The 22,602-nt window shown below is 41.0% G+C and overlaps 1 protein-coding gene across 2 annotated transcripts in view; it reads left to right on the plus strand.

The window, feature by feature from the left end:
• The window catches only part of LOC117821927 (arf-GAP with coiled-coil, ANK repeat and PH domain-containing protein 3-like), a 105,164-nt gene that overhangs the window by 35,813 nt on the left and 46,749 nt on the right, over positions 1-22,602 (plus strand). For both annotated transcript variants that reach the window (XM_034696484.1, XM_034696485.1), the window contains exons 2-4: positions 8,696-8,753; positions 15,522-15,641; positions 16,729-16,782. In XM_034696484.1, coding sequence (XP_034552375.1) covers positions 8,696-8,753; positions 15,522-15,641; positions 16,729-16,782 — 232 coding nt within the window. The remainder of the gene's footprint in view (positions 1-8,695; positions 8,754-15,521; positions 15,642-16,728; positions 16,783-22,602) is intronic.

The raw sequence follows: 22,602 nt of genomic DNA on the forward strand, positions 1-22,602 counted from the left end.
TAACTTCTTGGCATTGCATAGCCAGCGGTGCCTCTTTGACCCAGTATGAGCTCATGTTATGGTCTAAAGGAGGAGGGGGCTGGGCTGGGCTGGGCTGGGCTGGGTGGGTGAATTAGGAGCCACACAGCTAAGAATAACCCGAGCTGCTGTTCAGTATAGCTGTAGGGAATATACTGAGGGATCCCACCCCCCAACCTATCAGCCATTCAAGCCTGCAAAACCAGCTTCAACCAGGACACTAAAGCAATCAATATCACAACAAAATACTGCCATCTCTCCAGACAGGAAGTGGCTTTGTCACAATGGGCCCCTCAGACAGACAGGACCGCCCCCAGTCTCCAACCCCCTCCTCCACCCAAACCTCTTGTCCTCTCCGTAGCCTCCAAGATGAAGCTGTCTTTGAGTTGAGATTCAAAGAGGAGATGAAAGACACTGAAGAGCATGAAAGAGGGCTGATATCAAACAGTGTGCTGATTTCTGGGGATCACTTGATGCGATCATGTCGTCTGCTCTACAGCTGTTCTCATTTGTATGCTGGCAGAGAGACACCACTGCAATACTCATTGGCTAATTTGATGCTGTCTTCAGTCTGTGGGCCCCAGCTGGTGCTTCAGTTTGGGAGGGGGCCTGTATTTTAGGGGTCACTACCTGGATTCAATGTTGGCTCTCTTACTTCTGTCCCCACCTGCTATTCCTAAAATCAGACCACCAGGCTGCCCCGCCTTGATTCCTCCTGGGGCGTCCATTCCCAGCTGCATCTGCCTCAAACAGTAGCCAAGCCATTAGTTGGAGTAGAATTATCTGTGGCATTGGCTGTATGCAGGAAAACAGTCAGCGTAAAGAAGAGCAAAGGGTCAAAACACAATCCCCCACAGGCAACCCTGAAACCCAGTCTGCAGTCAACCAGTGGAGATTTATCTTGCTCTGACACATCATTTCTCAACATGAAGTCCTGTCTTTTTTGCAAGTTGATTGATGGACTTAAGATGTTAGAAATGCAAAGAAAACAGAAGTCATGGCTGGAAGAACTTAAAGGTACAGTGCGTAGAAATGGGAATATTTAGCGATATGTTGCAATCCAATTTCAGATTGAAATGCTCCCCTGCTCACCCCTCCTGTCTGTGAAGCTACGGTGGCCTTCAAGGACAAGAAGCTCCTGATGTCTAAGAAGTATGATCCTCCATTTGTCTAGTTTTTCTTTGTGCACAACTACATTTTCTTATTACTCCTAGAGCCTCTAAAACGTCATGGCTCGCCTCCACAGAAGAACAAAACTACCATGGAAAGATTACTATTTCATATCTCAACCTTAACTTCAACCCTGAATCATGTGAAACCCGTAGATAAGGCGTCTCATGACACAAAGAGAAAAAAAAGAGGTGTTATTTTTCGACTTCGGGCCAGTAAACAGCCCCTCAGTCGTTCTTCAGGACGCCCCGTCAGCATGTCACCAGCCAGAAACCACCAGAGCTGCAGCTGACTCGGCACAATCTTTGTGCGTTTATAATGTTTTTACACCAGCGCTCTGTTCTTAGTCAGATAAACGATCCCAGACTAATCCTGCACACAAACAGGCGCGTGGACCTCGGTTTGCCCAGACAGGGTATAAACTTTATCGTGTTGTTACTGAGCAGTCCTAATCAGGCTTTAAACCAAACAGAGACTCTGCTCTCAGTCTGACACACTAAGCTACACTTCCTCACTTCATACCCTAAATATTCAAATTTAAGAAGAAAACAGTTTCCTCAAATCATTTAAATACAAGCAAAATTTGAAAACATATCAGGAAAAAGCTGTTTAGAGTAATACAATTTGGAACCTCTTGCCATGACTTGAGGACAGCCAATGTAACCTGAGTATCCCAGGCACTCACACATGAACCTCTACATGAAAAGCAAAGTTAACAGATACAAATAGAACGCACAGACACACAAACTCAAGAACTACACACAGTCTTCAACATATAAACACAAACAGAAACACTTAAAACACTTTCACACACACGATCTTGACCATTTTATGACTAATTATGAACATTCAGTTCCAGTACTTCCTTGGAATCGCCTTCCATGTGTTTCTCACAGCTGAGGAGTTCCTCCTAGGTGGAGGTGGAGAGTTCTAGAATGTTGATTTGTTTTTAGCTTCCAACGTGTTTCTCAGAATTCTAAGAAGAAGATTCTGAGTTCTGAGAAAAAGCCTGAATTCTGAGGTTAGAATCATGATGAAATATAAGGTCAGACCTAAAGAAAAGAATAATTCAGCAGCCCTTATCCTGTACCATATATCTGCATTTTAAACATTATAGTACAAACATAATACAGACATGCTGACTTAACACCTCTGCTTTACCCCACTACACAGGAACTTGCAGGACAAACTCTGCAGAGAGTCAATGAGAGTAACATTTGGAAACGTAGCTACTGTCAGACAGAAACCTCCTATCTCCATATTTCATTATTTATATACAGTACCAGTCAAAAGTTTGGAAACACCTTCTCATTCAAGGGTTTTTATTTATTTTAATTATTTGAAACACTGTAGATTAATACTGAAGACATCAAAACTATGAAAGAACATATATGGAATTATTGAATTAACAAAAAAGTGTTAAACAAAGCAGAATATGTTTTATATTTTAGATTCTGTAAAGTAGCCCCCTTTTTCCTTCATGACAGCTTTGCACACTCCTGGTATTCTCTCAGTCTGCTTCATGAAGTGGTCTCCTGGAGTTCATTTGTAGAATGACTTGCCTTCTTAATGTGTGTGAGACCATCAGTTGTGTTGTTCAGAGGTAGGGTTAGTACACACTGGATAGCCCTATTTGACTACTGTTGTAATCCAGATTATGGCAAAACCAGATTACTTCATAGTTTTGATGTCTTCAGTATTAATCTACAATGTCTAAAATAATTAAAATAAATAAAACCATTGAATGAGAAGGTGTGTCCAAACTTTGACTGGTAATGTATTTATTTAAAAATGTATGTTTTTGATCCCCCTTAGTGCCTGTCAGTGGGAATTACAGTTTATCCAATGAAAAGCATTAAAAAGAGCTTGTGACTGGCTTTTTTAAATGTCCTGAAAAGTTTTGATTTCGGAGATAGGAGGTTCAGCCCGACAGCAGCGATAGGAACTTTTCACACTAAATATTGAAATATGTCGCATGTGTGAAAGGAGCTATAACTCAACTCCACTCAGTCTTATTTATAGAGCACCTCAAATACAAACATGCACATAGATTGAGAGTAAGAATGGAAAATGAAAACAACAGATAACCTTTATTAAGACTGAAAAAAGTGACATTTAAACCAATAATACAGAACAAATTAATAAATAAATATCTAAGAAACAGTAATAAGATAGATAAAACTCACACATACACATTTAAAACAATTTAAAAGTCTTTACAGAACCTTATATTTGAATATGTTAAAGAAGCGTCTCTTTATCTGCGTTCATGAATGTCTCCTAACCCCTTATCTGTCATGAGATCAGCTTTAACTGCAGTTCAATGATCTCCTGACGAGCCTTTAACAGAGTGTGAATGGTCATCTGCCGTCACAGTAGCCGCTTTGAGAGTCATGTTATTATTATCCTCTCTGCTCCCCCCGTGGTGTGAATGAGGGTCAACTCACGAGCGCTTGGAGGGGGACCTCTGCGGCCCAGTTAGTAGGTGGTTGCTGTGGCGACAGGCCCGGGGCAACATGTGCATCCATTATGGGATTCATGTGCAGTGAGACGGGGGCAGAGGGGGTTACAGCCTGGAGGAGCTTCAGAGGGAGCAGCTGTCCCATGAGGCCGAGTTTGTGCACATCTGGAGCAGCTGGCCGGGCTGTCACTTTGTGGAGATGTGCTGCTTCAGATGCTGCAGAGGAGCCTGTGGAGGGAAAAAAACAGCGTGACCCATACCCGGCCGCGTCCACACCAATTAACTTTTTATTGTTTTTAGACCAGTACAATAAAAATCTTGATGTTTTTTGGTGTTTATATTGAGTTTTATTGAAACATGGTTTGATGTTTGAGTTTCATTTGACTTTTTTTCCTTCCTTTTTGCTTTTATTTTGAAAGGACCACTTGAGAAAAGACAGGAAATGCAGGGATAGAGAGGAGGGAATGACATGCCCCAAAGATGCCGGGACTGGGAATTGATCCTGTGACCAGTTTGATGAGGGCTGTATCCTCTGTACATGGGGCACCTGTTCTATCGACTGAGCTGACCGGCACCATGCAGACTCTCTTTTTTTTTTGTTGTTGAAGGAACAAGCAAAGATCTTACAGGAGGGGCAATGTGATTAAGAGCCTAAAAACATTTCAAGACATCAGACAGCACAGGGTGATAAGAGGCAGATCTTTTTATTTTAATATCATCAACAACAACATAGAGTTAATCCTTATCCTGATAACTTCTCCAATTAACATCAACAACATCCTGATAATCATCATCATCATTGGCATCAATACCGTGACGTGCATGGTGTTCTTGACAGAGCTAGGTCTTCAGCTTATTCTTGAAGTTGTGAAAGGACTCTGTGGGTCAAAACAAAGTTTACCAAGAACCTTTCATTGGCAGAGCATGGTGCACAGGAGGAAGTACCTGAATGAGGTAGACCGGTACCCTTTTGTTGCTGTTCTGCAACAGGGTTCTGAATTCAATGTGAGTAAGTGGAGGGAAACAAGCAGTGGAGTGACGTGTGCCGCTTTGGGTCGATTGAAGACCAGTCGTGCTGCTGTGTTCTGGATCATCTGCAGAGGTTTGAGTGTGCATGCAGAAGGGAGTTGCAGTAGTAATGCGTGTGTTATCACAAGAGCCTTTATTGAAGTTGTATTCAGTGTTTGTCCTCCATCTTTTGATTGTTGTAGATTACATCCTTTATCACAGGATCAGTAAAAAGATGCAGAATCTTCAGGTACTGGATTGGATTTGGGTTTTAGAGGTCTTTTCGTAACAGTTTGAAGCACAGTGCGAATCATCCTCGTGTTTTTGTGGGCTTTGGCTGTATGCAGAAAAACAAGCGGAACACGATCCCCCCGTGATGCAATCCTGGACCCTATCGGCAGTCATCGATTTTAGCTTTAATTAATGTCTATAAATAGATAACTCCATAAAAGTGCAGCTAGTTATCCACTCTCAGATGTTTTTGATCAGTTTGAAATCTCAAATCCTCACTTCTCAAGTTGCCTAATTTGACCAGACTTGTAGCAAAGGCAACACACAAAAACAGAAGTCCTTTTTATATCCTGAGTCCTGAATTGCTGCACTTTCATATTGATCAAAAACTATGTAACACTGATGTCTCAGTGACTGATGTCACTTTGAGCTACAGCGCTGCAGAAGCTCAAGAGATAAACACACATCAAGAGCGTCAAAAACACACACTCTGGCTTTGTTACTACCTCTGATGCCGGCACAGCAGAAGTTCTCCCACCATCATTTCACTGAGACATTTGTAATGAAGAAGAGATGCTACACAGGCGGAAATATTGTACCTTGAACTTGAGATAGGAAGAGGGCTTGAGGTTGTTTCTGGAAGTCCTTTATCACTGAACCCTGGCTAGACTGGAGGCTAAGAGAAGTTGGCCTTCCTTCTCATGCATACTTAAGAAGCAGGGCTTTACTGTATTTGATTATTGGGATTTTAACATGCAAAGATGCTAGTTTAGCATTTAGTAGAATTGTAGTTCGGTTTTCCAACAGTTCTACTCACAGAAACCTTCGTCATGTAAAGGAAAAGCTGCAGAAAGAAGTTGTTATTCATGAAACATATTTTGTATCTTTAGATATTAGAGAATAAAATGTAACTCTTTAAGATCAGCCCTGCTTCAGATAAAAGGCGTGAGGAGAGAAAGGTCTTCCTGAAAAGTGAGAGCCCTCTAATCTCTGCATCATCCCATAAAAAGAGCAGTTTGAGGAATGACATCATCTGTGCTCACAGCGAGATTATCTCAGGGTGTGGCTGGTTAGCTGAAGGCCGTTCAGGAGATCAGTTAAGGTTACAATAACACTCGTCCACATGTGGAATAATATGCTATTGATTATTTAAACCACGTGTTTAATTTTGCATGGGACTTAGCTTTTTGACAGACATTTCCTCCCTGGAGGATTTACTCCGTTCTGCCGCACTTCCTCAGATGAGATGAGGAGGAGGAAGAGGAGATGGTTAGAGTAAGAATTTATGGGGGAGGAAGAAGAGGAGGAGGAGAACACGTGCTATCCTTCGTCCTCTGGCCAAGCAGGCTAATTCACCCAAGACGAGAGAGGAGAAGATGAGACACAGATACAAGTTTAATATCCTGCCAGCCGTGGCCGATATATGCCACGGAGACTCTCATCACAGAGATGCTGTGTGTGTGTAGCGCTGTGGTCTTAACACGTTCTCTGTGAGCAAGACTGGAGCTGCTGGTGTAGCTCTTTAGAGGGGTTTGCAGAAATCAAAATTAAATCTAAATAAAAGTTGCGATTGAGAAATGAAAGCATGCAGGATTCATCCTCTGGTGACAATAAATGTTTGAATGAATCCAAGATCTGTTGGTAGTGTTGTAGTCAAGACCACATTAACTGAGACCAAGACATGTCCGAGACCAGAGTGCACCGAGACCAAGACAAGACCAAGACATTTAGGGATCAAGGCAGGGCAAGACTGAGACAAGACCAAGGCCATAAATATCAATGAAAAATCACCATGAGAGTTAACAAAATAAAAGACTTGTTTATTTATTTTCTTTAATTCTTATCATAGGCCCAAAATCCCTCACTTTCACCTGCCCAGACTTCTCACTCACTATTGATAAATCCACTGTTTCAGCATCCACCCACATCAGTAACCTTGGTATCATTTTTGATCAGTCACTCAACTTTCAACAACACATTAACAATATTTCAAAAACGTCTTTCTTCCACCTCAAAAACATCGCCCGTCTCCGCCCCTCCCTTTCCTTCACTGCAGCTGAAACTCTCATCCACGCCTTCATCACATCAAGACTCAATTATTGCAATAGCATCCTCTACGGTACACCCAACACCCTCCTCAACAAATTACAATACATACAAAACTCAGCTGCACGCCTCCTCACTCACTCCCGCTCCAGAGACCACATCACCCCAGTCCTCCAGAACCTCCATTGGCTTCCCATCCCCTCAAGAATACAGTACAAGATCTTCCTCATCACCTACAAAGCCCTCCACAATCTAGCTCCCTCCTACCTCACCGACCTTCTGCAGCCATATAATCCCTCCCGCAACCTCCGCTCCACCAACGCCAACCTCCTCACCCCTCTCACCAAACCCAAGCACCGAACCTGGGGGGACAGGGCCTTCTCTGTCGCTGCCCCCACCCTCTGGAACTCTCTCCCCTGGTTTTGTCTTTGTTGCCTTAATGCCTTATCACTGAAATGATAGGGACACAGAGTGCATCAGTGGTGGTCTCGACCAATCTTGACCAATCTTGACCAAGACTGGTCTTGAGCACTACAACAATATCTGTTGGGACATTTAAATGTGGACCAAATTTAGCAAAAGTGAGATTGTTCTGGCATGTCCTGCATTGATAACATATCTTCCTTTAAAGTCCATTTTATGGAGATGCACTAGTGCAGGGGTTCCCAAAGTGTGGGTTGGGACCCCCTTGGGGGTCGGGAGACACAAATGGGGGGTCGTGAGATGTCTTCCAGAATGTTTTTTTTTTCAAAGTTATCTAAAAATAGTACATTTTACCCATTATAGTAAAAAATATTGACAAAAATATTACCTAACCTTGAAATGAATCTTGAAAATAGAAAATGTCACAAGTTTTCTGTCTTTCTTTGTTGCCAGATGACTCCTAAGTTTAGGGTTAGTGAACAGTTAATTATCAAAAGCATCAGTAGCAGTAGGTTAATTCATAAAGGCACAGGAAACACAAATAGGTAGGCTAAATGAAGCAACATTTAATCACTTTGAAGGACAGTGGGGGTCGCGAGTCTTTGGTACTTGTATTTTTGGGGTCGCTGGCTGAAAAGTTAGGGAACCCCTGCATTAGTGTCCATATGACCAAAGATATGTGGTCAAATGCACCCTGGACAAACTCAGGTCCTGGTTTATGTGATCAAATTGCAGTCCTTTAAGTCACATGCTAGCACTTGTATTTAGTGTTGTCTTCTTCTGATCCAGTCACCCAAAACACAAACCGAGTTTAGATGACATCAGAGTGTGGGTAAGCTGAGCAGTGGTGCCTTCAGGGGGCTCCATCCTGCAGCTGTTGGCCTCTGGGTGTAAATCACACCCCTCACAGTGGTGCGTTTCGGGTGTGGCATTAGTGGTGCTGGTGTTGACATTTGGTAGGGGGGAGTGGATTGGGGATTGGGGTTTGGGATTGCCTCAGACAGTCATGTTCTGCTTACTGTGCAGCAACTCGGTCTGTCACTTTGTTTTGACAGAGCTGAACTGCTCCCAGGACGGCGTCTCGCTCACTTAAAGCGCACCCAAACGTCTCGCCGTGTTGCTGCTGAAACATGTCGAGGTTTGGCTCTGCAGAAATCCATCTGTCGCGTACAGATTTATGGAGTGTGCCGGTGCTTTCGGAGAGCGTGGGAAATCAGGAACAGATTGCTGAATGGCTGCTTTCCAACAAGATATATGACTTTTTTTTTTTTTTTACAGTGATGCTGTAACAAGTTGCCACACATGCATCAACAACTCCTCTCTCCTTTTGTGTTTCAGGGCGAATATTGATGAGGTGGAGAATGACGTCGTGGAGATTGAGGCAAAGCTAGATAAGGTAAGACTTATGACACCATTACTTCAAATACATGCACATTAAATATCACATGTTCGGTTATTTTCAGATATAGAAATTAATTATTTCTATACCTCAAATGTAAACATCAAAGCTGACGTCTGCATCATCTCTCCAAAGCTGTGCCTCTTTTTTGCGTGCCACATGTTCTAAGGAGGATAGCAAAAACCACTTCAATCTGGGTGCAGGCGGCAGATGTTGCACTGAATTTCTGTTAGCTTGTAATCAGGCCGTCTCAGCAAAACCAAATCAGTCCACGTCCACTCTGACAACTCAGATGTTTTCTTTTGATTTCAGGTCTTTTAATTTGTGGGTTTCTTCTCTTTCTTCTTCCCTTGAAGCACTTTGTTTCTAAGTTTTGAAAAGTGTCTTTAAGATAAACTTTCACTCAGGTTTGAATTTAAAGTAATCTTTGTGTTATTGTTGGCACAGAGAGAACAATTTAGTCATTTGTTGCCAGCTCACACTGTCAGTACACGCCTCGCTCTACAAGCTGTCAGTGAGATCAGACCAAGTATCATCTGTTTTTTTGTCCACTTAGTGTAAACTGAATGGAAACCATGCCCATCAGCTACGACTCTTTGCCAGCCTGCCTCATTAAAGCTCACCTGTAGGAAAACGGCTGCCGTGACATCATGGATGAAGGTTTGGCCAGGAGCTCAGTGTGCTCTAAAGTGCAGAACAGATTATCTGAAGTTGGAGATTAAGTAGGTTTTGTTGTGTGTGTTGTTTACCTGCAGACTGTGTAATCCAATTGTGTTTTTTTTTCAACTATTCTCTGTATTTTTATACCTTTTGGACGAGTCGGCTAGTCAGAATTTAAGGTTTGAAATGATGGAAATTAGTTGCCCTACCTACAAATACATCATATGTGTTACTTAGGGACGTATGATTTCCTCTAACTGCATACCGTTTGACATCGTGGATATCAATTTTGATCTAGAGAAGGGGGAGTCTGCTGATTTCACGGTCATTTCTTGAAATCACAAGAGATGTGTCAATAAATGTTCTTTTATTTAATCTAAGATGTGTTGTGTTTCCCTAGAGAGAGTGATTTGTTGATCCCATGTCACTGGTGTGTTTGCAGTCTTAGTCAGTGCTCCTCATAGGTTGAACCTACCGCCTATGCAGAAGTGTTAAAAACTGCCTTTCCTTGAGTGTCCACTTGAGGCTGGCTCCGGAAGTACTGGAAACCACATACACACCCATTCAAAAAAGCTGATCTTTACAGCAGAAATAAAGATGATTACAGCTTGGTACAAAAAACTAATGTGTGGTCTAGATAGCTCACTTCTTGATCAGCACACACTGTACGGGGGTTGAATTTTTTCATAATGCGTCAATTTCAAAGATATTAAGATTGCAAGTTTTCCATTATGAGAGGCACAGCTGACTTGACTGTCAGGCGGGGGAGCACTGTAGCTGTTAGCGAGGAGGCTAAAGGCCCGCCTCTTTACCTCACACTAGCTTGACAGAAGTTTGGTTGAGTTCAGCATTTCCAATATGACTCCTGCTGACAATTGGCTTCAAAACAAGGCTTCAGAAACAGATGGGTGATGTCACGGCTACTACGTCCATTTATTATACAGTCTATGGTTTTACCAGAAATTTTTGATTTCAGTACACTTCCAGGTGGAGTGGACCTTCAGTCATACAACACCTGAAACACAAGTTTGAATTTTTGGGATTATATTGGTGTAATATCTGAGGGGAGAGGTAAAGTTGGTGAATAAGATTGTAGATGATAAGTCTGAATATAGCATTTACAGTGAGGAAAATACTGGTATGCTGTAGCTCAGATTGTAGTTCTTCATAGAAACACTCAGATCAGAGTCCCACAGTGTTGCAGGTTTTTAATAATAGTTTAAAATGAATAGTTTCCTCCTTAATCTTAATTCTTCAGAGATGTCTATTTGTAACATCTCTTTATTTCCCACACCAGTGATGTATCACACAACCTTCAGGCTTTAGCCTAGTTTTCCAAAACCAGCAGCCAGTGTTGGACTAGTTCAGTACGTTCAGTTTCCAGGTTTTGAATTAACAGGTCTTGAAATGATTTAAAGGCAATTTCAGGTTGTGTTTCAGTTCTGGGAAACCGACTTGGACGAACTTTTGCAGTAGTAACACCGGATTAAAACTGAGGAATGCCGGTATGTTGTTCCCCACATTCTGTCACAGCATATCCCGTTGCAGCAGACATTAAACACAGCGTGTTCATTTCCCTCAGCTGCTCTCATCCAGCATCATAAAATACTCTGCAGTGCATTATCCCAAAGTGCTAACGCGGCTAACTTCCTCTGGTGGCACTCAGACAGTAATGTTTCCCAGGCCTGGAGAACGGTTCAGCTGGGGTTGGCTGAAACATGACGTGGCAGCGGTGAAAGATTTGGATTCGTTGAAAACATTAGACTGCATCACGGCGGCTTTGAAACCTTCAGTTTCCTTGTAATGAGGCAGCCAGATGCTTCTCCTGTAATGCTCGTGTCACTGCTCCATCTGCTCCTCCTGACACTGAGTAACGGTGAGAGCCAGGATTAGTCAGGAGAGCTGGTTTTACTTTCCTGCCATCAGTGTCGGAAACCTCCATGAAGGTTCAAACTCCTGGCAGAGGAAATCTACTTCAGTGTTTGGTGGAATATTTCATATCGCTTCATTGAATTGTGTCTTTCAATCATTTATTTGTTTTCTATTTGGCCTCTAAGCACCTCGCTTACTTGGGAGCATCAAAACGATAACATCTGTTGTTCTGGGATCGATTTGTACTTCTTCTGCACTTTGTCAGTGCAGTTCTAATTTAATCCAGTTTGAAAGTAGATAATAAGTCCCATAATTTCCAAAAAGGCACTTTTCACTGTTCTCTTTAGTAACAATGCTCTGTAAGCTAAAGATGACACCAGTTTTAATTTATTTGATAACATGTAATATGGTATCATTCTGTTGTTCTGTTTCTTTTATCCTCAAGGTTGTATCTTAAACTCAGTTTTCTAAGGTTCTCTAAGAGTTGTAAATGATAAGTTTAATTGATTCATGTTTAATTGGTGAAATCTAAAAGTGACAAGGACAAAAACTTCTTAATACAATCCACAAAAGGGCAAATTGAAGGGGCATCTTAAGACTTTCCAATGAAACAGGGAGACGAGCCTGATCTTTACATGACACAATACCAAACCAAAAGATACATTACATTACGATATGATGAACTTTATCATCCCTTTTGGAAAATGTGCTACAATATATACATTTTACAACAAATAAGACCAAGTCCAAGATAATAAATGTGTCTTGGATTCAAGTGCTGAACATTCTCAGCTACCTTCATAACAATATCACCATCGTATGTCACTAGGGCTGTCAAAATTGCTCCAAAATGACAATCGAATATTCGCCCCAAAAAAAAAACCATAGGTTCGAACCATTCGAATATCTATATTTGTGCATTATGTCAATAACAGGTGGACAAACTAATACAAGGAGATTTCAGATTCAACATGGCTAAAACATACCTACACATTACAAAACAAGTAAATGACCTAATGGTCTATACCGTAACACTTTTAAGACTGTAGACAGCTCGCTCGCTCGCTAGCCCCCCTCCCCTCTCTGTGCGTAATGCGCTGAGTGAGCGCTGAACAAGACTTGTGCGAGCAATTAAAGGTCCCGACTCTTGTCCCTAATATAGGCAGGCTTCATTCAGTGATTGAAGCAAATATTAACATTAACTGAAGTTAAAGTTAAAAACGAAAAAGTAGTCCAGTTACATTCTTGGCGCTTGTATAAAAAAAGAGAGGAAAAACTGCATTTTATCCCAGTGTCACTGATTGTCTGGCTCTTTTAGTCCACTGTCAATGCAGGGTCTTAGGCCGGACAGGTTATTTGCCAAAAACACAAGACAGTCCTCATGAGAAGAGGCCCGATCTCTTTTTATTCACTGTATTCCCAGCGGAGAAAAAGACGCGTTCAGAGCGCACTGAGGATCCGGGGACGGAAAGATTTCTCTCTGCCGTCTGCATCACGCTGTGCATGTGTGACTCCTATGACCTGTCCCTGACCCGTCACGCAGTGCGCCCACTCGCAAAGCAGCCGCTGATGTGTTTTTTTTCCACAGTCGAATATTAATTTTCACAATCGAATCTCCGTTTTTTTTTTATTCGAATATATATTCAAATTTAGAATATTCGTTGACAGCCCTATATGTCACCATCCACTTGTTTTTTTCTAGATTCAACTACTTGGTCCACTCCGCTTTTATTTTTGGAACATGTCATGATGAAATGACTTTAACAGCCTCTGAATTAATTAATTGCAAAACTTAACCTTGTTCCCTTAACCTTATATCTGCCAGCTTCATCGGGCCAAATGTCACTTTTCCAGAGGTTTTATTGCTAAATAGTCCAAGTGATCTGTGCTAAGATCTAATGTTTGCATGCTAACATGATAAACAGGAAGTAGAGTACCACAGAGGTACTGGCCTGACTGGGATTTATTTAATGACGTATTCATTGTGTTATCTAGAAGTAATAATTGTCCAGTGTAAGTTGTGTAGTGTGTTGCTTGTGTTGACTAAATGTTGGAAATCAAATTGCTTGTGGACAATTAAGATTTTCCAATCCAAAAGATATGAAGCTTCAAACACAGTATAATTTCAAAATAATGTCTGTTAGCAGCCAGGCAGGAAGTTTCTCTGGAAAAAAAGATGCTAAAAAGTACAAAATAAAATCATGCTTTAAAAGAGTCATTTTCCCATCATGAAAGTAAAAGCTAAAGAATGCAGGCTTTGAGCAAAATATCACAGAGAACATGTACTGTTGCATGTTCTCCCTGTACACACATGGTAAAGATCCAAGTAACTCAAAAACACACACACGCTGAATCATCATGTCTGCCATCAGTTCTGTCATCCTGGTTAGCATTAAGCCTCTACAGCATCTCCATGTGTGTCAGGCGCTATGCTAACATACGAACTGCACCTGTGAATGAAACCACTTCTTTACATTACCATGCGTGTTAACTCGACAACACACACACACACACACTCAGCTGTGTGACACACATCTGTCTTTATGTGCTTTAACTTTGATATTTTCATCCTTGACACAAATGTTTGATTGTTGTGGTGGAGCACATGATGTGAAGCTAACCAAGTTGTAGCATTGAAGCTAGCACAGAAGAAGTTGGTCAAATGTTGTTGACTGTACTTAACAGAGCCGTACTGTCATATATGAAACTTGTGACTTTCATTTGTTTCTAGTAGAATTGATGATGTTATTCACTTTTGGTAATGCTAATAAATCTGCTGACAAACTGCAACCTATACAACTTTGCTTTATAGAACAACAAGGTGAAGAAATATCACCACGTCTAAGCTAACATATACTACTACTCCTATATCATTAAGGGTTTTAAAGTTATTTCACTTTTTAACATTAAGGCTTTGAGACTGGACTAGATTACTCATTTGGTGTTGTTTTATCATTCCTCTCTTGCTTTGGGATCCTCTGCAGACGGGTTTCTTTGTACATAGTGTGGAAAAATAAGAAAGTCAGGGCTGAGCTTTTTTTTTTAACTCTGCAGAAAAATTCTCATACAAGGCTTTAACAGATGCAGAATGTGTGACTATTTTCTTTTAACAAGTGAAGACATATTTATTCAACATTGTCTTTAAATGATTTTCATTTCCCCTTTGTTTTTTATTCTTAACTTTCACATGTGTTCCTGTTGTTTGCACTCTTTTCCTGTTTACATTTTTATATTTTGCTTGTTGTTTGATGTCTGTTTCATAGCCATTATTTGGTTGTTTTTAATGTAGTTTCCTATTTCTACTGTTTTTGGAAAAGCACTTTTAAACAGTCTGTGTTTGTCTGCTAAATTTTTTCTGTTAACAAAAATTCCCACAGACTTTTTTTCCCCTTTGAGGTGGAAACAGTGAATACATGTGGCCACAGAAATGAAAGTTGAATCAATTTTTCATGCAAAATTTTCTGTCTATGCTGAATTAACACATATTTAAATTAAGGTTTTTTGGATCCAATGAAACAAAGCACATGATTTAAGTTTTTGTAGTTTTGAAGATTCAGCCATTTCTTAGACATACCATTTTTGACAAGTCCAATTTTTTGATTTTCAAAATAAAATAAAAATAGTGGAACACATATTCTTGCATATGCTCAAAACTCCCCTGAACTTCAAGGCTTGATGGACTCAAGCAAAAATGAATGATAAAATTGACCTTCAGACAACTTTTAGGAAGGAATGAGGAGAAATGTAGCTCCAAAACTATGATTTCAACAGGACTTCCATTCACTTTAATGCATTTCTAGCATGGCTGATTGGCCCATAGGAATTAATATATTGTGGTTATTCAGATTTTAAAAGTTCCAATTAATTTGTCCTTGATAGCTGGTTCTCAATGTGCCCCTTATAGGGAATGATAACATTTTATTGTGACATTAATGTGTTAACTGCTCTCCCAGTATGAAATCTGCTTTATTATTATTATAATTATTATCCTTTCTGTCATCCCTTTAATAAGTAGAGATTGTACAATCTTAACTTGTCACATTTTTAGACACACTGAAGTCATGCTTCTAAAGTTCCCACATGCTGCACAACCTGAACCCTTTAATTAAAGTCTTTAAAGATGCCAGACGAGCTTCATTGAATAATAACAGCTTCTCTCACATTCATTTAATGTGTGTGGTGAAAGTGATACCTTCATTAATCGCCCTCTGAATGTCTCTCTTCTCTCCACAGCTGGTGAAGCTATGCAGCGGGATGATAGAGGCGGGGAAGGCGTACGTCAGCGCCAACAAGCTCTTCGTCAACGGCATCCGGGATCTGTCTCAGCAGTGCAAGAAGGACGAGATGATCTCGGTGAGGCCTCAATCATCTCGCCTCTTAAGTTTTTCTGTCATGTATCAGGGTTACAGTAAGTTTCTCCAGGGACAGTTGGACATGGGTGTGTGTTTGAGTGTGTGAGTAAACCTGGTGACTAACAGGTCAGTGAACCAGGATCAGATCACGTCTGGAAACTTACTTCTGGCTCTTCCTGCAGCACCGGCGTCTCGGGCTGTTTTCACTGCTGCTGACATTGAGTGCTATTAAAAGCCTTCTTGGCCCCAATCGAACGACTAATTGTGTGTTTCTTATTAAAGCCCCGTTCATTTTTGTAGTTTCCATTGTAAAAAACAGAAGAATAGGATTAGCCCTGCAATTAAAGTTACTTTTCCTGTACAAAGTTCAGGGGAAAGAATCCAGTATTGGACTAAAATGCACCAAACTCTGACTGCATGAGCATTGGGGATAATTTCAATTTCTTCCATTTAGAAGACAAATAATTCATGGTTTATTTTGACAGCTTTTATAGGCTTTTTTTTACTCTCAAAAACAATTACAGCATCAGTTATTGGAGTATTTTTAATCATACACAGGCACAGAATGATGTTGTGCCAGGTTCCCACAAATCCTTAGCCTTCAATAAGGTCGTTAAATTTAAATTTAAGATAAAACATTGGCTGAAAAAGTTTTATTTTACTGTTAGGGGTCTTAAACTTCAGCTCGCAATTGATACTGTATAGTTAAGTTTAGTATATGATTTTTTTTTATTGATCTATATTATGGATTTGTTTGTGCATGTAACAATTAACAGCATTTACAGCAGCATTTACAGAAGTGCATTACACACCCATTCATAAGCTGCAAACAAAAGAGAGAGGGGATGAAATGCAAGTTCAAATATTTTTTTTCTGGATTGAAAAATACAAATAATACTTAGCAATGGCAAACAATGATGATGTGAAGACTTAAGATATGCAAACAAGATTTTAAACTTATGATATATGCTTAAAAAAGCCACACAGTTTGTTCTTTGTGCAAATATTGTACTCATTGTTCTTTCTCTAAGTCTTAAAAGCCTTGAATTTGATTTATAAACCCTTTTGTGATTCCCTTTTTTCCCCAGGAGTGCCTGGAAAAGTGCGGTGAAAGCCTTCAGGAAATCATCAACTACCACATGGTGAGTGTTTGAGACTGTCCTCACACAGCATAGAGAGAGAGAGAGAGACAGAGCAGCACACTGATATCATCCTGTCGTTAAATGAAACATTAAGTGGCATTTATCATCCTCACGAGGCTCCTTTTATTCCCTTTAGAATAATGTAGGGGTCAACCTGCGCTGTGTTTGAACTGATCCTCTGTGGATGTTTTCTTTCACACATGATTTAATCTGTCTGTGTAACTGTCATCGCTGTAGCTGTCCGTCAGAGCTACATCACGTCTCAGGAGGGGCCTCAAAGGACAGAGGAGGAAATAAGGGTGCAAATTGAAACTGTCTTTCAAAGGCCGTGATCAGATAGAGCAACACATGCTGACTCTTTTGCTGAGGCCTTGGATGAGAACAGCGCTTTGCTGCTTGTTTTATGGTCCAAGTGTTAGCCCCTTTGACATTTCCTGTTTAAGATGAGACTGCAGGGATGGCTGGGTAACAGTATTTAATGTTAAAGGATGTGCTACGGCAACCTGAAGCACTCCAGCTATCAAAAGGTGTTGATATACCTTCACATATGTCATTACCTAAAACATTTTTCTTCTAAGGACTTTAAAATGCCTCTAAGATTTTGCTCCTAAGACACTGAATTCCCAAATTTCAAAATGGGCTATCTATTTTAACTGCCTTAGCCTGCCTATGCTTCCTGCTACCGTCACATCCTTCGCCTCAAACCTGGCTCCTCATTTTAATGCTGTGTCTCATTTTATCAGTGTCAAATGTATTGTCACTGGTGCTTACTTTGTTCTGTACCCTTGGAGTCTTTGCTGCTGCTCTCCCTGCCTTGGCTTTTCATGTATGCACATTAAAGGAAGGGAAGATGTGCTCTCCCTGCCTTGGCTTTTCATGTATTCGAATGAAAGGATGGGAAGATGTGCTCTCCCTGCCTTGGCTTTTCATGTATGCGAATGAAAGGACGACAAGATGTGCTCTCCCTGCCTTGGCTTTTCATGTATACAAATTAAAGGAAGGGAAGATGTGCTCTCCCTGCCTTGGCTTTTCATGTATGCAAATTAAAGGAAGGGAAGATGTGCTCTCTCTGCCTTGGCTTTTCATGTAAGTGAATAAAAGGAAGGGAAGATGTGCTCTCCCTGCCTTGGCTTTTCATGTATGCGAATGAAAGGACAGGAAGATGTGCTCTCCCTGCCTTGGCTTTTCATGTATGCAAATGAAAGGACGGGAAGATGTGCTCTCCCTGCCTTGGCTTGTCATGTATGCAAATTAAAGGAAGGGAAGATGTGCTCTCCCTGCCTTGGCTTTTCATGTATGCGAATGAAAGGACGGGAAGATGTGCTCTCCCTGCCTTGGCTTTTCATGTATGCAAATTAAAGGAAGGGCAGGGAGCTCTCAGAACAGAGCCACACCACCAAATAGAACTTATTGTATACTTCTAATAATTATTTTTCATGAGAGTGTTCAGATTAGTCTACTGTTTATTTGCCTTGCAGTGATGCAGAGTAAGCAGGAGATGAGAAATAGGTTGTTATGAAGTTGGATTTCTCCACATATTTAAGTCTATTTATTTTATGACTTCTAAATATTACTATTGCAGGCTTGCAGGTTTTTAAAAGGGAGTCCCAATTTATAGTCCTTGGGAGACATATGTTTGAAGTGCGTTACATCCATTTTTGTAATTAAGAGCAGTTATCTCCTGGCACTTAAACAATCTAAGGACTCTGTTGATAAAATTCCTGAGAATCACAACCCTTAATAACAGTAACATATATAAAACGTTCTTTATATATCCGGCTCTGTTCCTGTAACATCAACCATCTACATCTTTAATCTGCCATTAAACCAAGCTTCTGCTTTACGTCACAGTCATTTCCCCTCCACCTTCAAGGTTTCTGACCCCCCTGCCCCTCAGAGGCCCTTTGAAGCCCATTAGCTTGAACCCGATGCGTGCTTAATGATGCTGTAATGTGCAGAGCATGTGTGTCCATCACATTCCTTTCTGGAGCTGCAACAAAGATGCGTCGCAAATCACCCCCACCCTCACCCGCACAGACCCGCACACACTCACACACACTCACACTCACACACACTCAGAGTCTATAGGCAGAGTGAGGTCAGGGTTACAGATGGAGGGTTAATGGTTAGGGTCGCTCAGCCAGCCGTGGATTAGCTTTAGCCTTTGGACAGTACTAACCTTGACATGTCACAGTGTGTTAACATATGGCCATGCGATGTGTGTACAGTATGTATACAATAGAGTCCTCTGGTCTGATGTGTGCGTGTGAGTAGGATGTGTGTGTGGGGGATGGAGACTGGGTCCTTGGTGGATAAACTGGGTGTACCATAAAAAACAAACGCAACACACAGAACTGTCAACCATGGGGAGCCAGTTTGATGTGGCGGTTGAATTGAGGCTGTAGATAAAAAAATGAAGCATCATTACTGCAAAATATCTCCCTTTAAGAGTAGATGGAGACCAAAACAGAGGTAAAAGTGGAGGGAATATTGAATGTGTAAACACTTAACATGTTTACTCGTACATTTACGGTAATGGATTTTTATTGTGATTTTCTCTCAATGTTGTGTTAGAACAAGCTGTGTTGAAAATGAAGCCCTTGCAAAAGTGCATAAAAGCTGCAGTTCCTTGAGAGTCCACTTTAGGCTGAATGCAAAACCCAAGGAATTCCCATTAACCGCCATTTGATCCAATTAGCTCATTTCTTTATTCTAACACACTCTTCAGGGTTTGAATTTCTTTGTAAGACATATGGTAGGATGATAAAAAGCAAGGAGTTATGCTTAGATTTGCATAATAAGGAGCATGGCTGAGTTGAATGACAGGTAGGTGTATTGTTTGCCATTAGGCCACAAGCCCTTCCTAGCTCCATCCAATCCCAGGCTGACTGAAAGTTAGGTTGAGTAAACATTTCCAACATGGTGATTGTTATCATCATTAGGCTTCTAAACATCTCTACAGAAACCAGTGGGCGGTGTCACTGAGACTACATCCTCATTTTATGCAAGCTGCGGTTTTGAGGTTAAGTCAGATAGGTCAGGTGTCACAGGTGAAGAAGCAGCATGCGGGTAGTGTGAGGACTGACATATTCTTCCATCATTTAACACCACAGTATTTCATAGAGAAACTGACATTTGTGAATGGCTTTTGTTAATTATTTTGATCTTATTTCCTAACTAGCAGCATTTTCACTGAACAATGAACAATGACATTTAAAAAAATACTCCAAACTCAACCACAAATGACAGGCTCAAAAATCAGCATATAGTCAAATGAACATGTCCCTTCTACATTTTAATATTCACATTATAGTATTAAATATGAAGGCTAGATTTATTGAATAGCTGTTGTAGCTGACAGCATTTTTACATTCCTGTTAAACTGTGGAAAAAGCATTTACTCACAGATAGATAGATATAAATTATTGATCCACCATTGGGGGAAATTTGTTTGTTATAGAAGCTTACAACACAGGACACAAGAATTCAACAATGTACTTACATAGTTAATAAATAAATAAATAAATAAATAAATAAATAAATAAATGAATAAATAAATAAATAAAATATAATAATAATGATGTTAAAGCTAGGGTTGGTAGTCTCGGAAAACCAGCATGAATTTGAATGTAGCATTTCCTCATGACTCCGTCTAACCCCTCCCCTCCTCCCTCGGAGCTCCTCCAAAACGACGCCCCCCCGCTCACATGCACGAGCGCCGCTGATTCTCAACCATATGATCGTGACTGATTCAAAACCGGTCCTCACCAAAACATTATCATAGTGAAAGTTAAAAACACAAACAAACATGACTGCTGTTAGTACTCACAACTGTCATGCTAGCATTATCCAGTTGTACTGGTGACACGAGATCAGGAGAAAAGTTATAACACATATAATACTGTAACAGCTCTACTGTTTGTTAAACGTGTTCAGTGTAGATGTTCTTAATTCCTACAGTGTTGACGGTCAGTGAAGGCATCAGGAGAGGTGTAGAGTGTGCGAGTGGGAGAGAGGAGAGACAAGAGGAGAAGTTCTTCATTCATTCAAACATTGATTGTTGTTTTGTTGGTTGGCGTGATCACGGCCGACAGTGACCGGTTATTAAAAATCAACGTGTTCACGAATCGGCTCGTCATCACTACAGTGTCCAGACGGACGCTACAATAAATATATATTTTCTGTAGGACTTACTGAACGTCATTAATTATTCTGCTTGTTGGTGAGAGCTTTTTAGACTCTGATCCGGACTACAGTCCTGAGCAAAGCACCTCATCAGGTCAGAGGGGACAGGCCCAAGGACGAGCGAGAGGGGCAGTAAATAGAGTCAGGGGAAGTAGAGGCAGGAGACGGGGACTCGGAGGAGTGCACGCCGGGGAAATGTACGAGCAGGAGGAGGGCAGAACGGCTGGACGGGATTTGATTGGTTTAAAATTTGGGGAGCCAAAAAACGGTGATTGGTTGGTGTTTTCCCAGGTTTACTCCGGCTGTAGATAGCAGTTTTTTTTCACTCTTTTTTAGGAACACATTATGTATTGATTACCATCAGGACATAAAGATCATTTTAACCAGTATGACAAAAAGCGTATCTAAATCTGATTACCAACCCCAGCTTGAAAAAGTGAATATCCACTATGTACACTTCCAAACTTCTATCTTATGAATTGATAGTCAGGTAAGTTATTGCACTGATGCAATTGCACCAGGTTTTTTATGAGCACACATAGTATGAAAAACACATTCAGAGATATATCTCATTATACCATCAACAAATAAATGTTAAATTTAATGCAAAATATCAAAACCCTTCCTGTGGAGCGTCATGGAAAAACTGTCCTTTGAAACTTTTGGCTCTGTATTTCTTTCCATATGAATATCACACTCGTAGAAAAGTGATGACTCTACATGATGGTGATTTTCTGAGCTGCAGATTAAAATGTTTTGCTGGAATGTTTTATGTGGCGCTGCTCTCCCTTTGTCTCTGCAGGCTTGTTTTCATATCAGAGCTTTGGCAGCTTTAGGATCACATGCTTCTTCTACCGCCAAATCCTTTCAGTCCCTGTCTTCAGAGCGCCGTCCGTCCGTCTGTCAGTGTTTCAGTCAGACGGACAGATTCTCTGTTTGTCAGGTTCAATATGTCACATGTTAGAGACCATAAGAGAGCGTGCACTGGCCTCAGCCCAGCTGGCCTCTTCCCCTGAAAGCTCAGCTGGGTTTTTCAGCCCTGTTCTTCCCCCTCAATCCATTAGAGCCAAGACTGTGACCGGACATGAGTTTGATTGGCTCTCAAAGGTTTTCTTTGTGACATTCATGTAAAAGCAGAGCCAAGATGTGAAGAGGGAAGGAGTGGAGGGTGCATGGAGTGCGAGACTGAAGCGATGAGAGAAAATCTCCTGAGAACTGAGATATCAGAGATGAGTTTATTCTGAAAGATGTGACCTGAACGCGTCATGAATAGCCTCGTGATTCACTTATATGAAACACTTTTAGCTGACTCTGGAACATTTTCTGTTGACATCTTTTCCATGTTGATATTTAAATCAGAAAGACATCATGTGCATTAAAGTGTGCAGCGCTCCTGCAGCTCAGGGACCCCAGCAGTGCTCTGATGAATAAGAAATGATGATGGTTATATCTGCGACTTGTGACGGACGTCCCTCTGTGTGCATGCTCGGCTGTACAGCTGCCACTGTGCTTACCACACACAGCAGACACTCAAGAATATGAAATGAGACTGTACGAAGAGGAGTGCTGAGTACAAACTAACCTTGCTGTAGCTGCCTTCAAATTTAAGGTCGGCCCAAAATAAAAGACTGAGGA

The sequence above is a fragment of the Notolabrus celidotus genome, chromosome 11 (genome assembly GCF_009762535.1).
Source record: "Notolabrus celidotus isolate fNotCel1 chromosome 11, fNotCel1.pri, whole genome shotgun sequence".
In the NCBI taxonomy this organism is placed as follows: Eukaryota; Metazoa; Chordata; class Actinopteri; order Labriformes; family Labridae; genus Notolabrus; species Notolabrus celidotus.